General features: G+C 48.3%; 1 protein-coding gene across 1 annotated transcript in view; it reads right to left on the bottom strand.

Moving 5' to 3' along the window:
* Positions 1-3,458: 3,458 nt before the first annotated feature.
* Positions 3,459-27,656, bottom strand: part of LOC139237796 (BTB/POZ domain-containing protein 8-like) — a 45,643-nt gene continuing 21,445 nt past the window's right edge. Inside the window, exons 2-5 of the mRNA XM_070867009.1 lie at positions 26,029-26,688; positions 15,005-15,086; positions 8,027-8,202; positions 3,459-6,077 (exon numbers count right to left, since the gene is read on the bottom strand). Coding sequence (XP_070723110.1) covers positions 3,703-6,077; positions 8,027-8,202; positions 15,005-15,086; positions 26,029-26,620 — 3,225 coding nt within the window. The 5' untranslated portion in view covers positions 26,621-26,688 and the 3' untranslated portion in view covers positions 3,459-3,702. The remainder of the gene's footprint in view (positions 6,078-8,026; positions 8,203-15,004; positions 15,087-26,028; positions 26,689-27,656) is intronic.

Raw genomic sequence — 27,656 nt, 5'->3', positions numbered from 1 at the left:
AGCGGAGTCATCCATGGCACACAAGCATGCGTCTGTAGTGTTTTATCGCCCTCACTCAAGATGCCTGCAACAGTTTGACAGCACTTGAAGAGTTTGAAAAAGTTCAAGCAAAAAAAAAAAAACCCTTTTGCATGCAAATCTACAACTAATCTTGATGGGACAGTTCCGCACTCGAACACGAGATTGAGCACAAACAACTTTTTAAACAAACGAGCCGATTTACATTTGCGGCACAGCACTGGTCTATTGACTGAATCAGACACATTAGGATCCATTTATAGGCACTGGAGCAGACCCAAACTACACAAGCGCACAGAGGGGGAAGAAATTTGTAGGCTACCAGGTCACATTGCATCCAATAAATTTAAAATTTCAGGTGGTTTCATGCAATGGCAAGTTGGCAGATATGCTGCAAACAAGAGTTATTAAGAGTGTCTGTCCATACTGCATCTTCATGGGTCAGTTAAATGCACACTGCAGGCCAAGTATAATGCTTCAATGGTCCCATCCATTCGCATGCCGTCTCTACATTCTAGTCTAGGATGCATGCAGCAGTAAGACAAGAGTGCAGAAAACAGCCCCCAGGCAGACAACATTGAACGGGGAAAGTTACAGATACAACTAGAAGAAGTTATAATAGCCTGGGCTGGTTGGCCAGAGCTCATGGACCGAGGCTTGGACACTCCCTTCATGTTCAACTTTCCAAAAAGTTCTCTTTTGGCCAATCGCCAGTGGCATTGCTCAGTTGCGGTTTCCAATCAAGAGCAAATTGGAGATATTTAGTAGTTAAAGGTCGCTGCTCCAAACAAGCTGCCGAGATCACCGGTGATTTATTAATTTTTTTTTGTAAAAAGTTAATTCGGGCTCCTGGTCAATACATTTGGTGTGCGATGGAGACACAAGCTAGACAGACAGATCTATCCCAGATGGAACATACGAGGCCAGACCACTGCCACACAGTACGAGAGTAATTTGCAAGACAACAGCAAGAGTGAGCGAGACCACTTCTATCATTTACAGTTCGCATTGCCATGCAATTGATTTTCCCTTGTGGAGAGACTGGGGATGTTGGCCTGATCGAGGCCGCTAATGTTGGTGCATCTGTCCTCCCAGGGGATTTGTAGGATCTTGGGAGACATCGTTGGTATTTCTCCAGCGACTTGGTGTCTACTTTATATGGTCCATGTCTGAGCCACACAGGAGGGCGGGTATTACTATAGCCCTGTAGACCATGAGCTTGGTGGCAGTTGAGGGTCTGGACTTGAAACCCCTTAATCCTCAGGCGAGAAGGCAGAAGGAGCGTGCGGCAAACCAGTCCCACCCACCCACCGAGGAACTGCCTATGATGGAGAGACTGAAGATGACTGCCACACATGAGAGAGAGAGAGAGAGAGAGAGAGAGAGAGAGAGAGAGAGACTTGGTCTTAAAGCTCTCCAATAATTGGGCAGCACATTCAAGGTACCTCTCCAAGATTGCACTGTGTGGAACGGCAGGAAGAAACCGTGGGTTGTTGCGCACCACACGCTGCTACTCCCCAGTGCCCCACCAGCTTGGTTGTTATGTGCACAGAGCATTCTCTACAAGAGATAAGGCGGGGGGGGGGGGGACCCAATGGAAGTCTTTATAATTATGGGTAGACAGAGACGATGTTTCCACTTGTGGGGTGGAGTCTAAAACTAGGGGTCAGAAATAGAATAGTCACTGCAGGAATTCAGGAGAAACTTCTTTACCCAGAGAGTGGAACAGGCAGTGGTTGAGGTTGATGCAGGCGGGGTGAGATGAAGTAAGGTGGGAGGAGTGCATTAAATTCTATGTAATGTTCTGTAAAGAGATCATCTCCTGTCCAATGTTAAAAATGGGACTAGGTACTTGGGTTAATTAACATTTTTGTACCTTTTGACAGAAAGGCTTGGAGATTTTGTGGGAAGAGTTCTGTCTCTTCACTCAGAGGGTGGTGAATCTTTGGAATTCTCTGCCCCAGAGGGCAGTGGAGGCTCAGTCGTTGAGTATATTCAAGACAGAGATCGACAGATTTTTGGATATTAAAGGGAATCAAGGGATATGGGGATCAGGCGGGAAAGTGGAGTTGAGGTCAAAAATCAGCCGTGATCTCATTGAATAGCGGAGCAGGCTCGAGGGGCCGAATGGCCCACTCTGGCTCGGTAGGTATTTTCACAAGAACTAGATTAAAAAAAGCCCTCTAACAATTCCAGTGTACTCTGGGAGATCAAGTGTTTGCAATTTTAGACCCAACTGATTCTCTGGAGCAGCAGTTTACATAAAAACTGCTGCTCCAATCTCAAAACAGGGAATAATTTTAGAACCCATCATTCAGAGATGTTTTTCCAATCGGGGAAACGTATGGGAGAAGCACTACCGAAGAACCGCTAAATCTTTGTTGTAGGCACCACATGGTGGATAAGGATGTTAAGGCGGCATACCATATTCTATGCCTTGGCAAGTATTCAAGAGCAGGGAGGTTATGCTCGAACTGTATAAAACACTGGTTAGGCCACAGCTTGAGTACTGCGGGCAGTTCTGGTCACCACATTACAGGAGATGTGATTGCACTGGAGAGGGTGCAGAGGAGATTTATCAGGATGTTGCCTGGACTGGAGAATTTTAGCGATGAAAAAAGATTGGATAGGCTGGGGTTGTTTTCTTTGGAACAGAGGAGGCTGAGGGGAGACCTTATTGAGGTGTATAAAATTATGAGGGGCCTGGATAGAAAGGACCTATTTCCCTTAGCAGAGGGGTCAACAACCAGGGGCCATCGATTTAAAGTAATTGGGGGGAAGATTGAGGAGATTTGAGGGGAAATGTCTTCATCCAGAGGGTGGTGGGGGTCTGGAACTCACTGCCTGAAAGGATGGTAGAGGCAGAAACCCTCACCACATTTAAAAAGTACTTGGATGTGCACCTGAAGTGCCGTAACCTACAGAGCTACGGACAGAGAGCTGGAAAATGGGATTAAACTGGATAGCTCTTTGTCGGCCGGCACGGACACAATGTGTCGTAAATTTGTGATTTCACTTGCCCTAGAAGCTGCCCATGCAGCTATATTTTCACAATAATCTCTCCTTTCCAGAAAATTTGGTGTTTAAAAAGGGGTACTGGCTCAAATGGATTGTCCGCTCCAGTTACCCGCACTACATTCACAAAGAATTAACGGCCAGCTCAGTCCAAAACCAATTTATTACACGTGGCAGCCAACGTTCCACATTTAGAAAAGCTATTCCAAACCAACATTTTAGCAACTTGCTCCAGTTCCATTGGAGGGGGAAGAGGGGGAAAATAAAGAGGGCTCAGGAAAGCCACTAACCCATACCCACCCACCACAATGCAGTGATCGGAAGAAAACCCCTGTATGAAAATGGGCCAGTTCCAAAATGTTTTACAGAACACTTTATTAGTCAATTTTAAACAAAATAAATGGGAAGGTTTACATAAATTCTAATCATTTTCTGCAAGTTCAGTACGGAGAATCCAGTGGCACAAATACAAAAAAAATTCATCGAATTGGGGTAAAAATAAAGAATTCACAGACATGCGATCCAAGTTATCAGTGCGGAATATCTTCTACACAGTCCAAGTTTCAGGCGTATGTATCCAGTACTAATATCTATTGCACACCAACTTCACCCTTAAAGACTTGCAAATGTGTTTACTTTTTACAAAAAAAAAAAGCATTTAACCAAGCTCTATACATTACCTGTCAATATGCTCTCATTCTTTTCACAAATAGAGTAGTACTGCTGCTCGCGACCTCCGTTTGCGTCAGTGGCAGGATCGCTCAACTTCGGGAGGTTATTAGCCAAGTCCCCAGTGAGGCAGTCTCTCGGATAACCTGCCACATGCTCCTGCACGTTGCAAGGCTTCCATTGGTCACCAGACTCCGAGTGGTCTTCTGCCAGGCCACGCTCATGGCGTGGGGCAAGAGTCGCTCCGGGGTCACCGTCCTTCGAGCACTCGCTTGGGAGAGGAGGACAGTGGTCCCCAGCGGAAGGGCTGGCTTCGGGTCCGCGGGGCTCCTGGCCAATCGGGGCAGGAAGGCTTTCAATCTGGTGACCGGCGGGATCATCCAACAAGGAGCCAGCACCTGACAGCAAGCCATTCGGAGGAGGAGGAGGAGCAGGAGCAGCGGGGTCCAGTTGTCCAAATCCGAGGGGAGCGGGGGTCTCGGCAGTTGCTAGCTCTTCCCGCTCGTCCACAGCGCGCAGAGTCAAGGGCTTGAAATGGGGAGAGCACGCAGCTGGGGGCTGCCCATCGGATTTGGATTCAGTTGCGGCTTTGTCCTCAAATACTGGGTTGTCAATCCCTTCCAGCCCACACGGGACCGGCTCCCCAGTCACCACACGGTCAAGGTCGACCTCAGAGGGGTCTTCATCCTCTGAAGACACGAGGGGCTCGGTTGGAGGATCCCCTTGTAGGTCATCTGCCGCCAGCGTCTCTGGCTCCTCATCGCCCCTTTCCAAGTGGATCCCCAAATCCTGATCCAGGAGATCATCCAGTGGGCTCAGCTCGTCCGTCTGAGGGAGGCAGAGGTCGACGGGTTCCACTTTCTCATCGGACTTAGATTCCACTCCCGAGCTACTGTCATAGTCCTTCAATTCCTCGGGAGTGCTGGTGGGGCTGCTGCTTTTCCCGGCCAGATCAGGACCGCTCAGCGTGCTGGACTTGGACACGCCCTGGTCTCCGTGTGAATCTTCCGGTGAAATTCCAAGCTTCTCTCCAGGGGGCCAGTTCCCATTCTCAACTGGACATTCCAACCGGCAAGATACCGGCACAGTCTCCACCAGCAGGTTCCGAGGCTTGAAGACTAGATCTTGGTCATCTTGACTTTGAAGTGCTTCTGGGCAAAGCTCATCGGGAGGAGATTCCTCAGTATCCGCCTCTTCGGAATACTCGTACATGGTTAGCTTCACTTTCTCTACATTAGACACATCACTATTGGTCTCTGGGGAACTCCCATCTTCGAGATAACCTCCCAGAGTAGGCCCACTGGGATCTCCCAGATCCTCCAATATTGGTACAAGGGCAACATTGTCCTCTTTGATTACATATTCAGCAGGCAGGCTGTGCACAGCAGGAGTCAGAGACCCACAATCCAGATCTAACTCATTCTCTTCAGAGCCTAGCAAAGTAGATTCCTGAAGTAGAGGTGGTAGGCTCTGCACGTCTAGATGGCCCACCTTGCCGTCAATACCAGCAATTTTCTCATCTATAATCGGTTCAGCTTTGATTTGGTTCGAATCCCTGGCGATTACCTCGACTACATCAAGCTCGTTGCCTTCAATAACTCTTGCATTTTCTATTTCCATCTCCGCACCTCTGTTTGAGCCCAAGACAACTTCCAACTCCTGGCCATAATTCAGCTCCCCTTTATCTTCCTCAGCTGATTGTTGCATCATCTGGCCAGAAGCTTCATTCTCCACAGCTTGGAGTTCTGCCATGCAGGCACTGGCTTCGAGCCTTGTATTCCCCACTTTCTGCTCTGGTGAGGCAGAGTCCTTCATTTGGTCGACGTGGCCAGGGGCCTTCGGCATTCCCAGCAGAGATGGCACGGTGGCGATTGGCGGGAAACCCTGGGGGCTCGTGCCCGCAACAGCCTCAGCTTCTTGGTTGGGCATCGCCGCGTTCAAAACCGGAGTTTCCTCTTCCTCCACAACGGTCTGCTCTTCGGCAGAATTTTCTGGCTCAGCTTGAAGCTGAACCTGCTCCACAGCGGCAGGCTTCCTAACGTCACTTTCCGAGAGGGACTTCCTGGAAGAAGTAGACTCCCTTCGACTGGGCGGCAGGTGCTTCCCAGCACTGCCTTTCGCCGGTTTTGGTGATTGCTGGAGCCCAGGGCCAGTCGGAGCCTTGGAGGCGGAGCTACCTGGCTGCACCCTCGCTTTGGATTTGACAGCCACCTTGGCCATTGCAGGCTTCAGCTTTGCATCCAAATTCTTCTGCTCGGCAGAAATAGCTTCGGAGGGTTTCACCGGCTTTGCTTTGGTTGACCTTGCAGTATTGGTGGCCTTGCTCACCTCGGAACCCGAATACTTCTTTGGCTGTGAAGGACACGTAGTCAAGTCTGGAAGAGATGGGGGGAAACAACAGAATAAACTGATCAATACACACCTTGCAGCCAGTTTAGTTAAGAGCACAAGAACAAATAAGAGCAGAGGTGAGCCATACGGCCCCTCGAGCCTGCTCCGCCATTCAATAAGATCATGGATGATCTGTATCTCAACTTGCCTTGGTTCCGTAACCCACAATACCCTTGCTGAACAAATCTATAAATCGCACGTTTAGAAATTTAATTGACCCCCCCCCCACCCACCCCCAGCAACAGCTTTTTGGGAGCAGCAAGTTCCAGATTCCCACTGCCATGTGTGTGAAGTGTTTCCTTACATCACCCCTGATCTAATTTTAAAGTTATCCCCTTGTTCTGGACTCCCCCACTAGAAGAAATGGTTTCTCTCCCTTTACCCCAGCTACTTTAATCATCTTAAACACCTCAATTAGATCACCCCTTAATCTAAACTCGAGGGAATACACAAGAAATAGGAACAGGAGTCGGTCATTCGAGCCTGCTCTGCCATTTAATATCATGGCTGATCTTCAACCCCAATACTTTCCCGTCTGAACCCCATATCCCTTGATTCGCTTATTTTTTTAAAATCTATCGATCTCAGCCTTGAATATACTCAAAGACAGCCTCCCCAGCCCTCTGGGCTGGAGAATTCCAAAGATTCACCACCCTCATGAGGAGAAACTTCTTCACTCAGTCCTAAATGGCCAACCCCTTATCTGAAGACAGTGACCTAGTTCTAGACTCCCCAGCCCAGGGAAAATAACCTCTCAGCTTCCATCTGGTCAAGCCTTGTAGGAAAAAAAAAAAAAAAGTGTTTCAATGAGATCTGATTCTTCTAGCCTCTAGGGAATGTAGGCCCAATCTATTTAACCTTTCTTCATTCGACAATTGGCAGGAATCAGTTGAGTGAACCTTTGCTGCACAAGCAGAGTCTATGCAATCCATCGTCAAACACTTTTAGCCCTGGTATCATTTGGGTGAGTCTGTACTGCACGCTCTCCTAGTCTGTTCACGTATGGTGTACAATTCAAATCTAGATTTAGAGTTGTAGAAATTTAGTAAATCTTAACAGGTTCTGAATACCAGTCCCAGGATATCCCCAATATACTGACTGCTAAAATGCTAGTCACAGAGTTGTGCAAGATGGCATAAAACCTGGCGTCTCATCCACCTTAACCACCGTTTCCTACCACTTGCACTAGCTAGTGGGGAAGCGCACAATTGGAGACAGTCTCCCAGAAAAAGGCTCCTACCCGAGCATCAGGTCCACACGAGAGCCAGGCAGGAGTCTCACCCATCCTTCAAAATGCCAAGTTGAACCACCTGTTCCCAGGCATCGACCAACAGCATGGGACCTTGCTCTGAAGTCAAGAGAAGTACTTGGTCTTTTGTCAGTGTCAACCATGGCTCAGTGGGCAACACACTCGACTCAGTCAGAAGGTTGTAGGTTTACGTTCCCCTCCAGGGTCCCGAGCACAAAAATCTAGACTGTCAGAGGGGCAGGGCCAAGGGAGCGCCGCACTGACTTGGAGGGGCAGTCTTTTGGAATGGATGTTAAACCAAGATGTAAAATATCCCATGGCACTATTTCAAACAGCAGGAGAGTTATTTCTGGTGGTGTTCTGGCCAATAATTTATCCCTCAACCAACATTACAAACAGATGATCTGAGTCATTATCACATTGCTGTGTGGGAGCTTGCTGTGTGCAAAATGGCTGCCACGTTTCCCACATTACAACAGTGACCACACTCCAAAAGTACTTCATTGGCTGTAAAGCGCTTTGACATTTACAGTGGTCATGAAAGGCACTATAGAAATGAAAGTTTAAAAAAAAATACATTTCAACTTAAGAACCTGCAATATAGGCACTAGAATATTGGACCAGCACAGCGCTAAAGTTCCAACACAATCCGTAGAGCACCTTGGAGAGTCTGCTTTCCCCCACCTTTCTTGCTGGAGGCAGCAGGGAGTTTTTCAGGGTGAGCTCCTGTAGATGGGACCCCAGGTTTGGCCGGTCGAGCTGCAGCTGGTCGTTCACCGGTGACTCTGGATGTTGGGAGCTTCCTTACTGCTCCGGCACTCGGGTCGGACTGGCTCGACGAAGCAACAGCCGTGTCTGGTCTTTTTTTTTAAAAAAAAAGATAAAAACGGTCATCGATGAGGATTCCAAACATACCCTTCAACCGTTAGCTTTACCGAGGCATCCAGGGTGCAGACACATTCTGCCTGTACTGGGCAAAAAACACTGCCGGACAAAACTAAACACGTGTTTATGACAGTGAAAGACGGCATAAAATTGTATCTCTACTGGAACAATATGGCTACTGATGGTTCGGCCAACGAGAGCAAAAGCCACTCATGTTGCTGATCCCAGTGGATATTGCAATTTAATCTAAAATCCAAGAACAAAAAAAAAGACACTTGCCCAACAGAATTTTTACAGCACAGTGAGGAGGCCATTCAGCTTATCCTGCCTGTGTCAGCTCTTTGAAATCTATCCAATTAGGCCCACGCCCCCCTGCTCTTTCCCCATAGCCCAGCACATTTTTTTTTTCCTTTAAGTATCTATCCAATTCCCTTCGGAAAAAAAAAAAAAGTTAGTTACTGTTCAATCCGCTCTCGGGCAGTGCGTTCCAGATCGTAGGATAGCATAATGGAAATTTACAGCACAGGAGGCCATTTGGCCCATCGTGTCCGTGCCGGCCGACAAAGCTATCCAGCCCGAGGTCCATAGCACTGCTGGACAGTAGTGTGTATACATGCTCATTTGGAAACTGCGTATGAAATTTAGGAGGTGGAACAGCCTTAATACATTGATTTACAACTCAGGGCTGCAGTACAGTCTAGCAGCACAAGAGATTGACCCATTGCATACAGCCTGTAATGTGATCTACCCCCCCCCCCTCCGATGCCTGAACACAATAGTTCAGTGTGCAGTAACAGTCCCAAAGTTCCTCTTGGAAGGGGTGGGGTGGGGAGGAGGAGAGAACAGGAAGGAAATGGAAAGAAGAAAAAAAAATACAATACAATCTACCTGGCCAGGATGATCCATTGAAGAGTTGGGACCCCCCCCCCCCCCCAAGAGCAAGCAATCAACAAACAGCTGAACAAAGACTTAAGGCTCAAGTGGAACCCAACAGTACACAGGAGATTTAACCCACTCCAGAGCTTGGAGCACAAAAACCCAGTCGCCGCGTCGCACTGTCGGAGGGGCCGTCTTTCCAATGAGACATTAAACCAAGGTCTGCCCCCTCAGTTGGTTGTAAAAGGTCCCACGGCACTGTTGAGGAGCAGGGAAGTCCTGGCCAATAAACCGATTATCTGGTCATGATCACATTGCTGTCTGTGGGAGCTTGCGGTGTGCAAACTGATATAGGAAACACAACAGTGACCACACTCAAAAAGTACTCATTGGCTGTAAAGCATTTTGGGACATCGAGGTGGTGAAAGGCACTCTCGAAAGGCAAGACTTTTGAGTAAACCTTGCTTGGGAGTCAGAGGGAGACATTACATTAATTGGCTAAGTTAGCCCATAATGAGATTGGTCAATAACCTGGGACCCCAACAATGTGCCAACTACCCTGGAAGGACAATTCATTGTTGGAGAACTGCAGAAACTAGTGTAGGAATGTTAACAACTGGCTAACTAGAGAGGCATTCATTGCAGCTGCGAGAGAGAGAGAGAGAGAATGTAACAGGCCAACCCTTTGGCAGAAGGCACGAGAATCTGAGAGCCTGAACCCGAGAGCTGGGAGATCCTACTGCTTACGTATGCTGCCCAATTGGTATATGCAGTGATGGTCTCACACTTGATCAGCTCCATTGGGCGGGCCGCATTTGTCAGGCATGCAGACAGAGACTCCCAAAGCAAGCGCTCTACTCGGAACTCATTCACGGCAAGCGAGCCAAAGGTGGGCAGAGGAAACGTTACAAGGGACACCCTCAAAGCCTCCCTGATAAAGTGCAACATCCCCACTGACACCTGGGAGTCCCTGGCCAAAGACCAGTCCGCCCTAAGTGGAGGAAGTGCATCCGGGAGGAGGGCGCTGAGCACCTCGAGTCTCGTTGCCGAGAGCGTGCAGAAACCAAGCGCAGGCAGCGGAAGGAGCGTGCGGCAAACCAGTCCCACCCTCCCTTTCCCTCAACCACTGTCTGTCCCACTTGTGACAGACTAATTCTCGTATTGGACTGTTCAGTCACCTGAGAGCTCATTTTAAGAGTGGAAGCAAGTCTTCCTCGACCCCGAGGGACTGCCCATGATGGTCTTGGATTGCCCCCTTCAAGCCTGCAGTATCCCATTCCCCAATAGGACATGCACCAGAGGCTGGCCAACAGACCCTTGCCCAGCTTTAAACTGCTGAGCAGAGAGTTTCCTGCACATGTTTCACATGGGGCCCTGTAGATGGTGCCATTTCCCTGCAATTAACCTCCACTGATGTAAAATGCAAGCGTGACTAGGCTGGGGGAAAAGGAGAGAGAGAAGCCATGCAGCACCCAGAGACCGCAATAGTTTCACATCGGATCTACAGACTCTCCTGGAATATAAACACTGGTTGCAACCCCCTCAAAATTCAGTTAGCCAACCCAGAGGATTGAAGGCAAATCGCCTGAACACTGCTGCAAGCAGATGAGAGAGAGAGAGAGAGAGAGAGAGAGAGAGAGAGAGAGAGATTGACTGAGGGGTGTTGGAGTCAGGTGATGAAACCTCCCAACACTAGTTGACAGCCCAACCCCCAATACCCACACCTAGCAGGGGGACATTTACTCCAAACGCCCAATAGTCATCATAGGCAGCCCCTCAGAATCGAGGAAGACTTGCTTCCACTCTTAAAATATATATACACGAGTCCTTAGGTGGCTGAACAGTCCAATACGAGAGCCAGTCTGTCACAGGTGGGACAGACAGTGGTTGAGGGAAGGGGAGGGTGGGACTGGTTTGCCGCACGCTCCTTCCGCTGCCTGCGCTTGGTTTCTGCACGCTCTCGGCAACAAGACTTGGTGCGCCTTGAGGGGACATTTACTCCAAACACTCCCTGAAGCTGCATTGATTGGGAGGGGTGGGGGACCTTGGCAGACCAGGTTATACCCAGCTCTTTCTATCCCCACTCATCCCAAAGATCAGCCCGTCTTGGCACACACTACTGGTGCAGCACCCACCATTGCTAGTATCCCACCGGCAGGACTTCTCCCCGACAGGAACATGGAGTCAAGATGTCAGCACACAGATGCCTGGCTCATGATCGGATGCAGTGCTACATTTCTCAAGGCTGCTCCCTTATAGAATGACAGCAGAGAAGGTGGTCCATTTAGCCCACCATGCCTGTGCCAGCTGTGTTAAAGCTATCTACTTAGTCCCAACACCCGCAACACTAAAATAATTCCCCTTTCAAGTATTTATTCAATTGCCTTTTGAAAGTTACTATTGAATTTGTGCCCACCGCCCTTTCAGGCAGCGCGTTCCAGTTCAATACAACTTACAAAAGACCCAACCAAACCACTACCCATTCTGTCCCACCATTTCTATTCACTTGCGATTGGTTTACTCTTTTCCCCATCTCCTCCTGTCCCCTCTCCCCAACACACTACTTTCCAGCTTTGGCGACACAAAGTATTAAGGAGATTGGTCTCATTGGGTAAAGTAACATTGGGAAAGATGCAAGAAATTCAAGGCAGGCTCGTTTACATTGCACACACCCGAGGGAGGGGCGCAGAAACTCACAGGACATCAGCTCGGCAATAGATGGATAACTAGCACGATGCTCTGGCAGGCTCAGGCTGGCCTCCACCCAAAGAGACATTGGAGCAAGAGTTGGACAGAGAGGTGGCCCCCTGAATGCAACAAGCTGGAGGAGGCGGGGGAGGGGGGGGGGGGGGCAGGAAGAGAGAGCGTTTTAAGTTTGGATCTGACAGGATATCCAAAGTCAGTACTCTCGTTTTAAAAGAGGGGCTTTAAAATGCCAGATAGGCACCTTTGTGTGGGGGGGGGAACCATTTGCCACAATCCTGAAGGGTTAACATCCCCCTCAATGGTTGGGGTAGATGCAGTTGTTGGACTATTTGCAATACTTTAAGACTTGCATTTATATAATGCCTTTCATGGCCACCGACATCCCAAGGCACTTTACAGCCAATGAAGTACTTTTGAGTGTAGACACTGTTGGAATGTGGGAAACCAGCCAGTTTGCGCACATTAGGCATTTCACCATTATATTCAGACGGTTTTAGCAAATCTTCCCGCGGGAAGTCGTTGCAAAGATGACCAAGTTGCAGCGTCGCCATCGTCAAACATTCACATTTGACAGATGAGCTCCGGAAGCAAGGCGTCCGAGCACAAACACTGCCCTCCCTTTCTCACCGTCCGTGTGACACCTGCTGCCCCACCCACCCCCCCCAGCCCAGCCCCCCAGAGGACCGTCGGGCTCAGATTCCCTCCCACCCCCACACCACTGATAATCACTGGGTCTGACCTGGCCCACTGGGCTTCCTCAAGACTGCCCCCGGCCCCCCAAAGCCCAGGCTCAGTGATTCCCACGAGCTTTCTCCGTCCCCCCCAGCCCCCCAGTCCCCCCCAAAGCCCAGGGGATGGTCATGCTCAGTGATTCCCTCAAGCTCCCCACCCATAGCCCAGGGGACCAGGTCAGGCCCAGCGCTCAACTTGTTTATCAGAGCGTGCAGTCAGCAACAGGAGTGCAAGGTGATCGCCAATCACTCGTCAATTCAGAAGCACTCAGCGGCCCAGACAGGCAGAACTTATGGGGAGCTGCAGTGCCATCGAGATGGTTCATGTGAAATGTAGTGAATTGAGCAATTAGGACTAGCCGGTTTGGGGGGGGGGGGGGGGGGGCAGACCAGACAGCCAAGGAGGAAGGTGCATACTGAACTGGTCATTATTCATTCAGTACAGGCCAGCAAGCAGCATGGGACAATGTCAAGTGGGTTACGTGCCTAGACTCCCATCACCAGACTGTCCAACAAGGGGGAGGAGGGGGGAGAGGGTTAACAAATTCTTCCAGTCACTTCAAAATCAACACACGCAAGTTCCAGGCTATACATGTAGGGTGCAGCAGATTAATTGGACCGCAGCTCCAACAATTATGATCCTGGATTAGAATAAAAGAGGGGCCTCTCCTCCTTTTCAGCCACCAGCCTGCTTATTGATGGAACAGAAAGTGCAGGAGTTGATCGGGATGTTCCCACCCCGACCAGGCTGCTGAAGAGACAGATTTGCCCACTTGACAAGACTATTTTGTTGGGGTTTTTTTTGCTGCATGTCAAAAATAAGTAAAGCTAAAAATCAAAGTATGGTTGCTTACAAAAGGACCACTCACCCATCAACAGCCGATAGATGGGCAGTGGGCCATCTCCCATTGTCACTGGGCAGGTCACTGAGCACACCACCAAAACGCTGAGCCACAGACAATAAAAAAAAGTTTCAAACTCAGCCACAGTTGGATAAAAGGAATTGTGTTACTCTTCAGCTATGACAATGTGTATTTTTCCCCCACGGAATAGAATTCCTTGGGAGATCCCTCCACTACAATGCTGGGAGATAAAAAAAAAATTGGGCCAATAAAACAATTGGGTGTGTATTTCAATTCTTACCACACCTCGTTTTAGTTATAAATGTCATTGGACCAGGGGGCAGGGGGAAAACAGAACATTTGACTGACCGACCAGGATCATCCAATCCAGTAATGGAAGTCAGTTCGCTTCCCGATTGGCCGAGGGAAGTCTGGTCACTGTGAGGAAGCAATGGCGGGAGTGTGGGGACAGGGCAGTTGGAGGAGAGATCCGAGGGTTGGAGACACCTCCAGGGATAGGTCCAACTAGTGGTGGGCTGAGAGAGTCTGGAGGTCCACGATGGCCCATTATTACAGGTCACCACGATAAACGAACATTGACTTTTGGCGGGTCTTGCTGAGAGAGACGAATCAACGAACTGAACACTTTCTGCACTGCCCCCTAACCCAATTCTTTGCCCAATAACCGATCTTCTGCGTATCACTGGGCACTACCCTCATGGTTCACTCGAGGAACAATTGGCCCATTCGGGACTGATCAAGTCCCCTCAAGCCAACTTGCTCAGCATCTCGGGGATCCAACAACCAGTCAGTCATTCAGAAGCGAGCAACATCAGAGGGGAGGACAGATAATACTGTAGTCGTTCGTTGGGCAAGGGCACCAGTGGACATGGGAGCGAAGACAATGACGTAACACTCAGAACAAGCTCGGTTTCTTGTTCAAGAGACAAAAGACCTGCATTTCTATAGCACCTTTCATGACCACGGGGCGTCTCAAAGCACTTTACAGCCAATGAAGCACTTTGAGTGTAGTCACTGTTGTAATATGGGAACCGTGGCAGCCAATTTGCACACAGCAAGCTCCCACACACAACAATGTGATAATGACTGGATAATCTGTTTTTAGTGATGTTGATTGAGGGATAAATATTGGCCCTCAAACGCCAGGGATAACTTACCTACTATTCTTCGAAATAGTGCCCTGGGATTTTTTTTGTCCACTAGACAGCCTCGGTTGAACATCTCATCCGAAAGCTGGCACCTCCGACAGTGCGGGCGCTCCCTCAGTACTGCCCCTCCGACAGTGCGGGGCTCCCTCAGCACTGCCCCTCCGACAGTGCGGCGCTCCCTCAGCACTGCCCCTCCGACAGTGCGGTGCTCCCTCAGCACTGCCCCTCCGACAGTGCGGGCGCTCCCTCAGCACTGCCCCTCCGACAGTGCGGGCGCTCAGTCCCTGGAGTGGGACTTGAACCCACAACCTTCTGACCCAGAGGAGAGAGAGTGTGCTACCCACCCGAGCCACAGACCGACACCAAGAAAGGTTTCTCTCCTCGGCAGCTAACCTCCCCACCGCACACACTGAAGCTCGTAATGTAGCCAAGGCACATCTGGGTACTCATTACCTGGTGGACTTGCTTGGTAGGGGCCTCTCCGCTCTTGCGGCAGGTAATTTGGCCGTTGTAACGGCAGGCGGCTTCTTGGAGACTGCAGAGACAGAATTAAATGGGAGTCAGTTCACACAGCGTGTTGAAACGGCTGTCTGTGGTTACAGCCAGGCCCCGGTGTTAAATTTATATCTAAAAAAGAAACTAAAAGCAATTTAATGGCCTGATACACTGATGAAAGCACCGGAGGGGTCAAATTTTGTTGTGTTCACAGAGTTAGACAATTGCTCGTGCAGAGCATGTGCAAAGTCAACATTAAACAATGCAGCCAAGACTTACTGGCTGTACCCTTCACATTTACACAACACTTCAAAGCAGCATTCGTTAGTGTTCCAATAAGACCCAGACTAAAAGTTAAGAGCAAAAAAGCCCAGTTAGATTCAACACCTGGGTGCTCAATGGATCTCAAGGTAGACAAGTCCCCTGGTCCTGATGAAATGCATCCCAGGGTATTAAAAGAGATGGCAGAAGTTATAGCAGATGCATTCATTATAATCTACTAAAATTCTCTGGACTCTGGGGAGGTACCAGCCGATTGGAAAACAGCTAATGTAACGCCCGTTTAAAAAAGAAGGGGGCAGACAAAAAGGCAGGTAACTATAGGCCGGTTAGTTTAACATCTGTAGTGGGGAAAATGCTTGAAACTATTAAGAAAGAAATAGCAGGACATCTAGATAGGAACAGTGCAATCAAGCAGACACAGCATGGATTCATGAAGGAGAAATCATGTTTAATTAATTTACTGGAATTCTTTGATATAATGAGCATGGTGGATAGAGGTGTACCGATGGATGTGGTGTATTTGGATTTCCAAAAGGCATTTGATAAGGTGCCACACAAAAGGTTATTGCAGAAGATAAAAGTACGCGGAGTCAGAGGAAATGTATTAGCATGGATAGAGAATTGGCTGGCTAACAGAAAGCAGAGAGAATCGGGATAAATGGGTCCTTTTCAGGTTGGAAATCGGTGGTTAGTGGTGTGCCACAGGGATCGGTGCTGGGACCATAAGAACTAGGAACAGGAGTAGGCCATCTAGCCCCTCGAGCCTGCTCCACCATTCAATATCATGGCTGATCTGGCCGTGGACTCAGCTCCACTTACCCGCCATTCCCCATAACCCTTAATTCCCTTATTGGTTAAAAATCTGTGACTTGAATACATTCAATGAGCTAGCCTCAACTGCTTCCTTGGGCAGAGAATTCCACAGATTCACAACCCTCTGGGAGAAGAAATTCCTTCTCAACTCGGTTTTAAATTGGCTCCCCCGTATTTTGAGGCTGTGCCCCCTAGTTCTAGTCTCCCCGACCAGTGGAAACAACCTCTCTGCCTCTATCTTGTCTATCCCTTTCATTATTTTAAATGTTTCTATAAGATCACCCCTCATCCTTCTGAACTCCAACAAGTAAAGACCCAGTCAATTCAATCTATCATAAGGTAACCCCCTCATCTCCAGAATCAGCCTAGTGAATCGTCTCTGTACCCTCTCCAAAGCTAGTATATCCTTCCTTAAGTAAGGTGACCAAAACTGCGCACAGTACTCCAGGTGTGGCCTCACCAATACCCTATACAGTTGCAGCAGGACCTCCCTGCTTTTGTACTCCATCCCTCTCGCAATGAAGGCCAACATTCCATTTGCCTTCCTGATTACCTGCTGCACCTGCAAACTAACTTTTTGGGATTCATGCACAAGGACCCCCAGGTCCCTCTGCACCGCAGCATGTTGTAATTTCTCTCCATTCAAATAATATTCCCTTTTACTGTTTCCCCCCCCCCCCCCCCCCAAGGTGGATGACCTCACATTTTCCAACATTGTATTCCATCTGCCAAACCTTAGCCCATTCACTTAACCCAAGGTTTGGCAGATGGAATACAATGTTGGAAAATGTGAGGTCATCCACCTTGGGAAAAAAAAAAACAGTAAAAGGGAATATTATTTGAATGGGAGAAATTACAACATGCTGAGGTGCAGAGGGACCTGGGGGGTCCTTGTGCATGAATCCCAAAAAGTTAGTTTGCAGGTGCAGCAGGTAATCAGGAAGGCGAATGGAATGTTGGCCTTCATTGCGAGAGGGATGGAGTACAAAAGCAGGGAGGTCCTGCTGCAACTGTACAGGGTATTGGTGAGGCCACACCTGGAGTACTGCGTGCAGTTTTGGTCACCTTACTTAAGGAAGGTGATACTAGCTTTGGAGGGGGTACAGAGACGATTCACTAGGCTGATTCCGGAGATGAGGGGGTTACCTTATGATGATAGATTGAGTAGACTGGGTCTTTACTCGTTGGAGTTCAGAAGGATGAGGGGTGATCTTATAGAAACATTTAAAATAATGAAAGGGATATACAAGATAGAGGCAGAGAGGTTGTTTCCACTGGTCAGGGAGACTAAAACTAGGGGGCACAGCCTCAAAATACGGGGGAGCCAATTTAAAACCGAGTTGAGAAGGAATTTCTTCTCCCAGAGGGTTGTGAATCTGTGGAATTCACTGCCCAAGGAAGCAGTTGAGGCTAGCTCATTGAATGTATTCAAGTCACAGATAGATAGATTTTTAACCAATAAGGGAATTAAGGGTTATGGGGAGCGGGCAGGTAAGTGGAGCTGAGTCCACGGCCAGATCAGCCATGATCTTGTTGAATGGCGGAGCAGGCTCGAGGGGCTAGATGGCCTACTCCTGTTCCTAATTCTTATGTTCTTATGTTCAAAATTCAAACTTTTGAGTGATTTAAGACATTTTAAAGAGTAAAATAAAACAGTAAATGCTGGAAATACTCAGGTCAGTAGCATCGAGAGAGGGAGAGAGAGAGAGAGAGAGAGAGAGAGAGAGAGAGAGAGAGAGAGAGAGAGAGAGATTTAACGTTTCAGGTCGATGACCCTTCATCAGAATAAAGGGTCATATGAAGATAATCAACCTGAAACATCAACCCTATATTTCATTTGAGGGACCGCCTATGATAACGATATTTCTCTCCACAGATACTGCCTGACCCGCTGAGTATTTCCAGCATTTTCGGTTTATATATTTCAGATTTCCAGCAAAGGCACTATTTTGCTTTTGTATTAAGAGGGTGTGTTAATTGGGGAGAGACAAGTCATGAACAAAAAGAAGGGAGAATTTTAAACTGAAGCTCTGCTGGTGGTTTACAAAATTTAGAGGGCCAATATTCACAAACCCCATTCCCTTTCAAAGTTAAAGCAGATGGGAAGGGAAAAGGCATGAAAAAAAACAGCAAGCAAGAAACAAAGATTAAAACATAATAGTCAGGGGAGGGGGGGGAAATACAGGGTTAGCAGGAGATTTTCCTTAAACTAGCATGAATCTGGAGAATAGGAACTTGCATTTCTATAGCGCCTTTCACGACCACCGGATGTTTCAAAGCGCTTTACAGCCAAAAGTACTTTTGGAGTGTAGTCACTGTTGTAATGTGGGAAACGCGGCAGCCAACTTGCGCACAGCAAGCTCCCACACACAGCAATGTGATAATGGCCAGATAATCTGTTTTAGTGATGTTGGTGGAGGGAATAAATATTGGGCAGGACACTGGAGAACTCAAAAGTGTTGTGGGATCTTTTACGTCCACCAGAGAGCAGACGGGACCTCGGTTTTAAGGTCTCATCTGAAAGGCAGCACCTTCGACAGTGCGGCACTCCCTCAGCACTGGGAGTGTCAGCCTAGATTTTGTGCTCAAGTCCCTGGAGCGGGACTTGAACCCACAACCTTCTGACTCGGAAGAGACGGTGCTGCCCACTGACACCAACGTATAGGAAAGGAAGACAAGGATTCAAGTAGCAGGTTTCTTTACCATTTTTCCCCCCCCCTCAGTCAAGATCTGGTTATGTGAGTGAGACCAGGAATTAAGAGTTGATGTGGTGACAGCCTAGTGCTTACATAAACAGATAGAGCCACCATTCAATCTTTGGGCTTATACGCTGCGTGTTCCCAGTCTGTCCAATGTAATTATCGGTGGATTGAAGCAACAGCTCAGACTGTGCTACAATACCAAGTTGAAAGGTCACAAGTGGCCCCTAACTAGTCAGCAGTAAATGTCAATGTGAATCACAGCCCAGCAGTATGAAGGGAGAGGCAGCAGGAATCCAGTGATAGCAAGATTCAGGTAATGCCTTGGAAGACAGTGATCAATGAACCAGGTGTAGGTTGGTGCAGTTCACACCCACGACATTTGAAAGAAAGATAGTACCTTCCAATATATGGTGTTATAAAATGGAGAGATGCACATTGGGGGAATAAGGTGGTTCAACATTTTACAAATAGGAGGGAGAGTGCTCAAGACGTTTGAGTGTATGAACAGTGTGCTTCAAACACACTATTTCCCACATTAGAACAGTGACTCCAAAAATACACTGGCTGCCAAGCGCAGAGACGTCCAGTGGTCATGAAAGGCGCTATATAAATGCAAGTCTTTCTTTCATATGAATCTTCTCTCCACAGTCCTGCCCAGTGCATGTTAACTGGTAAACTGCTGAAAGCCATTTACATGGATTAAGTACAGGCAGGGGTGGCATGGTGTATTTGGCAACATCAGTTGGTCAACACGCTTGCTGGAGTGTTGTGGACAGAAAGCTTTATCAGGAGTAAAGGGAGACAAGGTCATTCTCCTCTCCCTTCACCACCCCCCCCCACCCGCTCCTTATTGGGAGGGCAAGTGAAGGAAGGGAATAGCCATTGTGCCCATTCCCCTTCACACTGCAGGTTGCCCTCCTGAGCATCCCGGATTATAAAATCGCTCCACCATCAGTGGCCGTGCCTTCAGCTGCCTGGGCCCCAAGCTCTGGAACACCCTGCCGAAACCTTGCTTTCCTCCTTCAAGACACTCCTTAAAACCTCAGCACTGCACTGGAGTGTTGGCCTAGATTGGTGCGCTCTAGTCCCTGGGTTACTAATGTTCCAGCTAATTGTGTTTTTGGGGGGTGTGGCCCCATTCATGACCGCACACGCATTGTTTTTGCATTATAAAACCGTTGAGCGGCCTGCAGTGTAACTGGAACATTGTTACCCACCTGCCAGGATTGCCCTGGAATCTCCAGAATTAACTGTTAATCTCCTGGACATTGCCTCGAGCAAAAACCCAGAAGAGAACACATTAACAGAATAAATTCTTAACCTTTGTTTACTAATTATAAAACTATTGGGCGGGTGGGGGAGGGGGAAATGAGACAGTTAATCATCCAGAGTCTGTTCACTTTCCGATTGGCTGTTGGAACGCAGGGCTCCACAAGGATGGACACATTGGACAGCCAATGGCAGGAGTGTGGGGGCGGGGCAGTTGAGGTCATGTGATGACACCTCCAGGACTATGTCCCCAGTTGGCAACCATAAAACAGTCACCCGGAAAACCTCAATTGACAAAACGTGTCGAGGGACACAGTCCCACGTGTGGAGCACTGGTTTGGAACAACCTGCCCTCGAGCTGGTGGAGTGCCAGAGACCAGGTGTAGAAGCACCGATGATATTTTGAGAGCACCTACTTTCCAATGACTCAACAACAACACACTGCTCTCTCCATACCATGCACCACGGTCACAGCAAGTGAAGTCAGCACTTGCTAATCTAATGTGCACTTGTCTCAGCTGTCAGAGAGGTTGCTGCAGTTTGTTGATCACAAAGCAGTCTGGACTTTGATTACAAACCCCCTCCTCCTCTCCCTCTGCGCTCAAATGGCAAACTACATTTTCATTTTGCAAAATGAAATTTAAATGCAATTTAGGACAAACATTACTCATCCATTTTACAAGCCTCCAGCATTCTGAAGATACTCTGTACTGGATATCTTGTGTGCAAATTGATACTCACTTGAAATCAAATCCTCCCAACTTCACAGTTCTACATATTGCAGTGTAGAATTTCCCCATTCCACAGCAACAGTCTCCTTTTGACAAAACCCATTCCTTTGTTGGAGGGATCGCCTCACTGCACTCTCACTCCCAACCAAGGGACAGGACATCCTCCAAATACCACATCCGGAGAACAAATCAGCAGGCTGAACGGGCTGAACGGCCCACATCTCCTGCAGGAGAGATCATGGTCCATAATTGACCAGTTACAAGCTTCAGCTGCACACAGGATATACAGGCTGTTCGGCCCAACTAGTCCATGCCAGCATTTATGCTCCAGTGGGCTGCGCACTCTCTCCTTGGGAGTCAGAAGGTTGTGGGTTCGAGCCCCGCTCCAGAGACTGGAGCACACGATCCAGGTAGACACTCCAGTGCAATGCCATACTGTCGGAGGGGCAGTACCGAGGGAGCGCCGCACTGTCGGAGGGGCTGTTAATCAAAGCCCCCCCCCCCCCATCTGAGAGAGTTTGCTGTGCGCAAATTGGCCGCCATGTTTCAACCACAACAGTGGCTACAAAAAAAAAAAGGCTTAATTGGCTGTGAAGCGCTTTGGGACGTCAGGAGGTTGTGAAAGGCACTACAGAAATGAAAGTTATTTTTTTTTTAAAATCAATTTAACGTGGAGAGGTTCTGCTGCCCCACAGGAGGTGGTTAGCAAATGTACAAACTGCCTCCCGTCTGACTGGCACAACTCTCACCGTTTTGTAAAGGACATTTCACAAATAGTTCACAGTTCTGGGTACTGCTCCCAGCATCGCATTGGCTGCAGCTGTCAGTCAGTTGGATGGGCTCACAATGTGGACCGTATGTTAACCCTAACCCACCACATACTGTGCCATCAGCTGCTCAAAGGCAGCCTCTTGCCATGAAATTGCAAGTGCTGCCGCTGCTTAAACAAATTAAGAATTTAGCAACCAACATTTTAAATACGGCAACCCTGGTACATGAACCAAAGTATATAAATTGTTAAAAGGTGGCTGTACAGTCCCAAATCAAATATAGCAAAGGATTAACCCAAATTCAGAAAGCTACTGTTAAACGAGGGTTAGAATAGCAAGAGTCTTGAGGGAATGTGCAGCTTGAGAGGACATGAGAAAATTGAAATAAAAAGCCATTTAAAAATTTCACTGGGAGGGGGGGGGGGGGGGGAAGGGGGAACTTTATTGGACAATTATCCACAACACTAAAAGGAGAAATGAACACAGAAAATACTCAACGGTCAGGCAGCACCTGTAGAGAGAGAAATGGAGTTAACGTTTCGGGTCAATAACCCTCGGTCAGAACTGGAGAAAGTTGGAGATGTGACAGGTTTTTAAGCGAGTGTCGGGGCAGGTAAAAGGGGAGGGGGAGGAAGGAACAAAAAAGGAAAGGTCTGTGATAGGGTGGAAGGCGGGAGAGATGAGAGACACACAAGGAAGGATGGTGGGAGACGAAAGGAGATGGTAATGGAACAAGTTAAGAAACAAGAGATGAGTCTAGATAGGGTGTGAATAGGAATGACAATCAACAGCTGTCATGGGAGAGAGAAATAAAGTATGGGCAGAGGTTACGGTCTGAAATTGTTGAACTCTATGATCGAGTCCAGAAGGCTGTAAAGTGCCGAAACAAAAAAGAGGTGGTGCTTACTTTGAGCGGAGATCAGAGCAGATAATTAAAGGGACAGGAATAAGCAGAGTTGTACAAGTGCACTGATCAGAGAGGATTGTGGTAAAATTGTTGGACGCACTCAATTCAAACTAAAGTCTGCAACAGAATTGGTGAATGAGGTACAGAGCAGAGGGGTATGTACAAGTTAGGAAGCACTGATCCTGTCCAAGGCACTGGTTAGCACCATCTAGAGTACATAAATGGTGACACTGGCAAATAGGAAGGCATGTTACTACCCGCAGGGTGCAGGACAGACATTGCCATGCTGGAGTGAGCTAATTAGTCTTCGGTTCGTAGATGCAGTACAATCAATAGCAAGAAAATGAGCGAGAGCAGTGGAAGAAACGGTCAACCCAATGGCATTAGCTGCAAGTCATTTCGAAAATCCAAAACTGCTCAGAATTGAGCACGCAATGTAACATTTCTACAACGACAGCCAATTAGAATGGAAAACATTTATAGTTTACCAATGAAACCTTTCCTATTTCATTAAACCCCCTCTGGACATGCCAAAGAACAGGACTAAGCCAGGAGAGATATTGCCACAGAGCAAACACATTGTAGTCGCCGCTTTTACCCATGCGACCAGACTTGGAACCCCACTGCAGATGGACAAAGACCTGGATACTTCCAACAGCCTCAGGGAAATGAGTATACACAGCTCCGAGAGATCAGAATTCACTGCCTTTTACCTTCAGCTGCTAATGTTTTGGACTCAACAACTAGAGTGTGGTTGCATAGTGCCAGTCAACAACTTGTATTATATAGCACCTTTAACGTAGTGAAACGCCCCAAGGTGCTTCACAGGAGTGTTACAACATTTAAAAATTTGACAAGTAGAAATTAGGGCAGGTGACCAAAAGCTTGGTCAAAGAGGCAAGTTTTAAGGAGCGTATTACAGGAGGAGAGAGAGAGGTAGAGAGGCGGAGAGGTTTAGGCAGGGAATTCCAGAGCTTGGGGCCCAGGCAGCTGAAGGCACGGCCACCGATGGTGGAGCGATTATAATCAGGGATACTCAGGAGGGCAGAATTAGAAGAGTGTGACTCTAGAAGATACACAGGCCTTACCCCAAAAAAAAATCAAATCACTGCTCAAGATAACCCAGAGTACATGTGAATCCAGCCACTTGTCCAAGCAACACTCTGGTATATTGGGCAAATTGAATGAATTGAAAGTAATTGCATCTTGGGCTCCTGTAACAGAACCTTTTGATGGGGAATTGAGATTCAATGGATATTTAACTGTGTGCAAACAATATTTTAATTACACTTATCTCCCCAGCTGGATAAATGGTAATACAAAAAGAGCAAAATACTCTGGACACTGGAATCGGAAATAAAAACAGAATGCTGGATATCTCAGCGGGTCAGACAGCATCCGTGGAAACAAACAGAAAATAGGTGCAGGAATAGGCCCTTCGAGCCTGCACCACCATTCAATAAGATCATGGCTGATCATTCCCTCAGTACCCCTTGCCTGCTTTCTCTCCATACCCCTTGATCCCTTTAGCCACAAGGGCCATATCCAACTCCCTCTTGAATATATCCAATGAATTGGCATCAACAACTCTCTGCAGTAGGGAATTCCACAGGTTAACAACTCAGTGAAGAAGTTTCTCCTCATCTCGGTCCCAAATGGCGTACCCCTTATCCTTAGACTGTGTCCCCTGGTTCTGGACTTCCCCAACATCGGGAACATTCTTCCTGCATCTAACCTGTCCAATCCAGTCAGAATTTTATATGTTTCTATGAGATCCCCTCTCATCCTTCTAAACTCCAGTGAATAAAGGCCCAGTCGATCCAGTCTCCTCATCTCTCAGGAAGCAGTCTGGTGAACCTTCGCTGCACTCATTCAATAGCAAGAACATCCTTCCACAGATTAGGAGACCAAAACTGAACACAATATTCCAGGTGAGGCCTCACCAAGGCCCTGTACAACTGCAGTAAGACCTCCCTGCTGCTATACTCAAATCCCCTAGCTATGAAGGCCAACATACCATTTGCTTTCACTGCCTGCTGTACCTGCATGCCAACTTTCAATGACTGATGAATTGTGACACCCAGGTCTCATTGCACCTCCCCTTTTCCTAATCTGCCACCATTCAGATAATATTCTGCCTTCATGTTTTGCCCCCAAGGTGGATAACCTCACATTTATCCACATTATACTGCATCTGCCCACTCATCCAACCTGTCCAAGTCACCCTGCAGCCTCTTAACCTCCCCCTCACAGCTCACACCGCCACCCAGTTTAGTGTCATCTTATAAACTTGGATATTACACTAAATTCCTTCATCCAAATTATTCATGTATATTGTAAATAGCTGAGGTCCCAGCACTGAGCCCTGCAGCACCCCACTAGTCACTGCCTGCCATTCTGAAAAAGACCCGTTTATCCCAACTCCCTGGTTGGCAATCAGGAAGCAGTTCTCTATCCACATCAGTATATTACCCCCAATACCATGTGCCTTGATTTTGCACACCAATCTAGTGTGTGGGATCTTGTCAAAAGCCTTTTGAAAGTCCAAATACACCACATCCACTGGTTCTCCCTTGTCCACTCTACTAACTATATCCTCAAAAAAATTCCAGAAGATTTGTCAAGCAGGATTTCCCTTTCATAAATCCATGCTGACTTGGACCGATCCTGTTACTGCTTTCCAAATGCACTATTTCAGTTTTAATAATTGATTCCAACATTTTCCCCACTACTGATGTCAGGCTAACCAGTCTATAATTACCCACTTTCTCTCCCTCCTTTTTAAAAAAAGTGGTGCTACATTAGCTATCCTCCAGTCCATAGTAACTGATTCAGAGTTGATAGAGTGTTGGAAAATGACCACCTATGCATCCACTATTTCTAGGGCCACTTCCTCAAGTACTCTGGGATACAGACTATCAGCCTTCAATCCCATCAATTTCCTGCCTAATAAGGATATCCTTCAGTTCCTCCTTCTCACTAGATCCTCGATCCCCTAGTACTTCCGGAAGGTTATTTGTATCTTCACCAAAGTATTTGTTCAACTGGTCTGACATTTGATTTCTCTGCTAGGATGCTGGCTGACCTGCTCAGTATTCTCGGCATTTTGTAGATACATGCATCCTTATACACCAATATTTCAGGTCACCATTCAAAGGGTGCTCTCCGCTGGAGATGCTGGACCTCATGGGGAAAAATACGGATCAGTGCAACTCAAGTGTGTTATGTATGCAACCCTAGATAATCTGCATCATACCTCCACCAGAGGGCATACCTGTCGGAGTCCCAAGGGATCCTAGCATCCCTTGGGATCACTGCATATAAGCAGGTCTCCCATGCTGTACCAGCACTAGTTTGAATAAAGGAGCCAAGGTCACACTTACTCATGTCTACAGTACTCCGTTACATTACTTTAGCTTGAACATCGTGAAACTTTTTTTTCCCCCCCCTCCTCGCCTTAAGTCAGCAAATAAAACCCACCCCAACAACACTGTTCCAAGAGACAAACCTGCAGAGCTGGGGCGAGGCAGAGCTTGGCTCTTCACTTTGGGAACAGCCCTGCTGTTGGGCAGCACTTTGCCCACTCTCGACAGACCCTTAGTGGGCCCTCCGCTGCTCTCCGCTTGTGGGGACTGGCTACCGTTGCCACTCGCAGCGCACGCCCCATTGGCGACCCCCTTGCCGGCCTGGTCCTTGGCAGCCATTTCCCCGCTCGCGGCGCACGCCCCATTGGCGACCCCCTTGCCGGCCCGGTCCTTGGCTGCCATTTTCCTCTCCATTATCTTGGCGTGCGACGACATGGCGGACCGGGACAGGGCTTTGGGCTCCGCCTCGCCGCTCTTCCTGCCGACGCCCCGGCTGGGCTGGGCTGAGGCGGTCCTGCCAGACGCCGGCTGTCGGCCTGCGTTCCCCGCCTTGGCCTGGCCCCCGGTGGCCGTTCGCGCCCTGGGTTTGGCCTCGACGGCTCCCACGTGCCTTTCCTTGCTGCCGCTCGGCCCTTTAACGGCTCCTCCTCCATTGGTGGTGGCCACCACCCCGGCCTCTTTAGCGGCCTCGCTGGGCACATCCGCTGGCCTCTCGTCAAAGCCCTCAGACTGCATGGCGACAAGCGGGCGAGAACAGGAGCAACGTCACCGTCAGGTGGGCTTAGTGGCACCAGAAACAGATGCTGAAGAGAAAAAAAAAAAACAGGAAACATTGTTAATGCGAGAGCAATACACCAGGCCCCCTCAGGGCACAAATAACCAGACTGAAATTCAAAAGCCATCATTGGAATTTCCTTTAACTAGATTCAATTCTGACTGAGGGCTGGTGGAAAAAAAAAAAAAGTGTGTCATGGCAGAAGAGCAGAGATACATCAATCCGACCAGAATTGCATCGAGAACCCATCATCATCATAGGCAGTCCCTCAGAAATCAAGAAAGATTTGCTTCCACTCTAAAAATATGAGTCCTTTCGGTCGCTGAACAGTCCAAAGCGAGAACCACAGACTCGGTCACAGGTGGGACAGATAGTCGTTGAGGGAAAAGGGTGGGCGGGACTGGTTTGCCGCACGCTCCGTTGCTGCATGCCAACGCAAAGACAGTTTGCTTCGATAACAGAGCAATTCAGCTGCACACACAGTCATGTTGCGTGCTCGATACCCCCCGACGGGCCAGGAGGAGGAGAAAAGAGGCACCGCGCACACTGCAGGTTCACGGGTAGGTTTAGCATGGCCGAGCTTCCTGGGTTACACTTGGGGTCACCAGCTCTGCCAGACGGTATTCCTGGAGGCTTTATCACCTGACCTCCAATCGCCCCAGCCCGCCCCCACCATGTCCATTCTCTGTGCCCCACCTCCCCACACCAATTGGAAAACAAGCAGATTTTACAGCCTTCTGGAATCAACAGCAAGTTCAACAATTTCAGACCTTAACCTCTGCCTATATTCTTTTACAAAAACTCGCCACCCCCCCACAGCAGCTGGTGATTATGCCACCATTCACACCCTCTCTAGACTCATCTTTTGTTTCCTAACTTGTCCCATTACCATCTCACTTTTTCCCCCCCAATCTCTCCTGCCTTCCACCCTATCACAGACCTCCTTGTGTTTTCTCCTCCACCTCAAGAACCTGTTACATCCCGAACTTTCAGTTC

Source organism: Pristiophorus japonicus, chromosome 24, assembly GCF_044704955.1.
Source record: "Pristiophorus japonicus isolate sPriJap1 chromosome 24, sPriJap1.hap1, whole genome shotgun sequence".
In the NCBI taxonomy this organism is placed as follows: domain Eukaryota; kingdom Metazoa; phylum Chordata; class Chondrichthyes; family Pristiophoridae; genus Pristiophorus; species Pristiophorus japonicus.
This window is presented reverse-complemented; position numbering and strand designations above follow the sequence as displayed.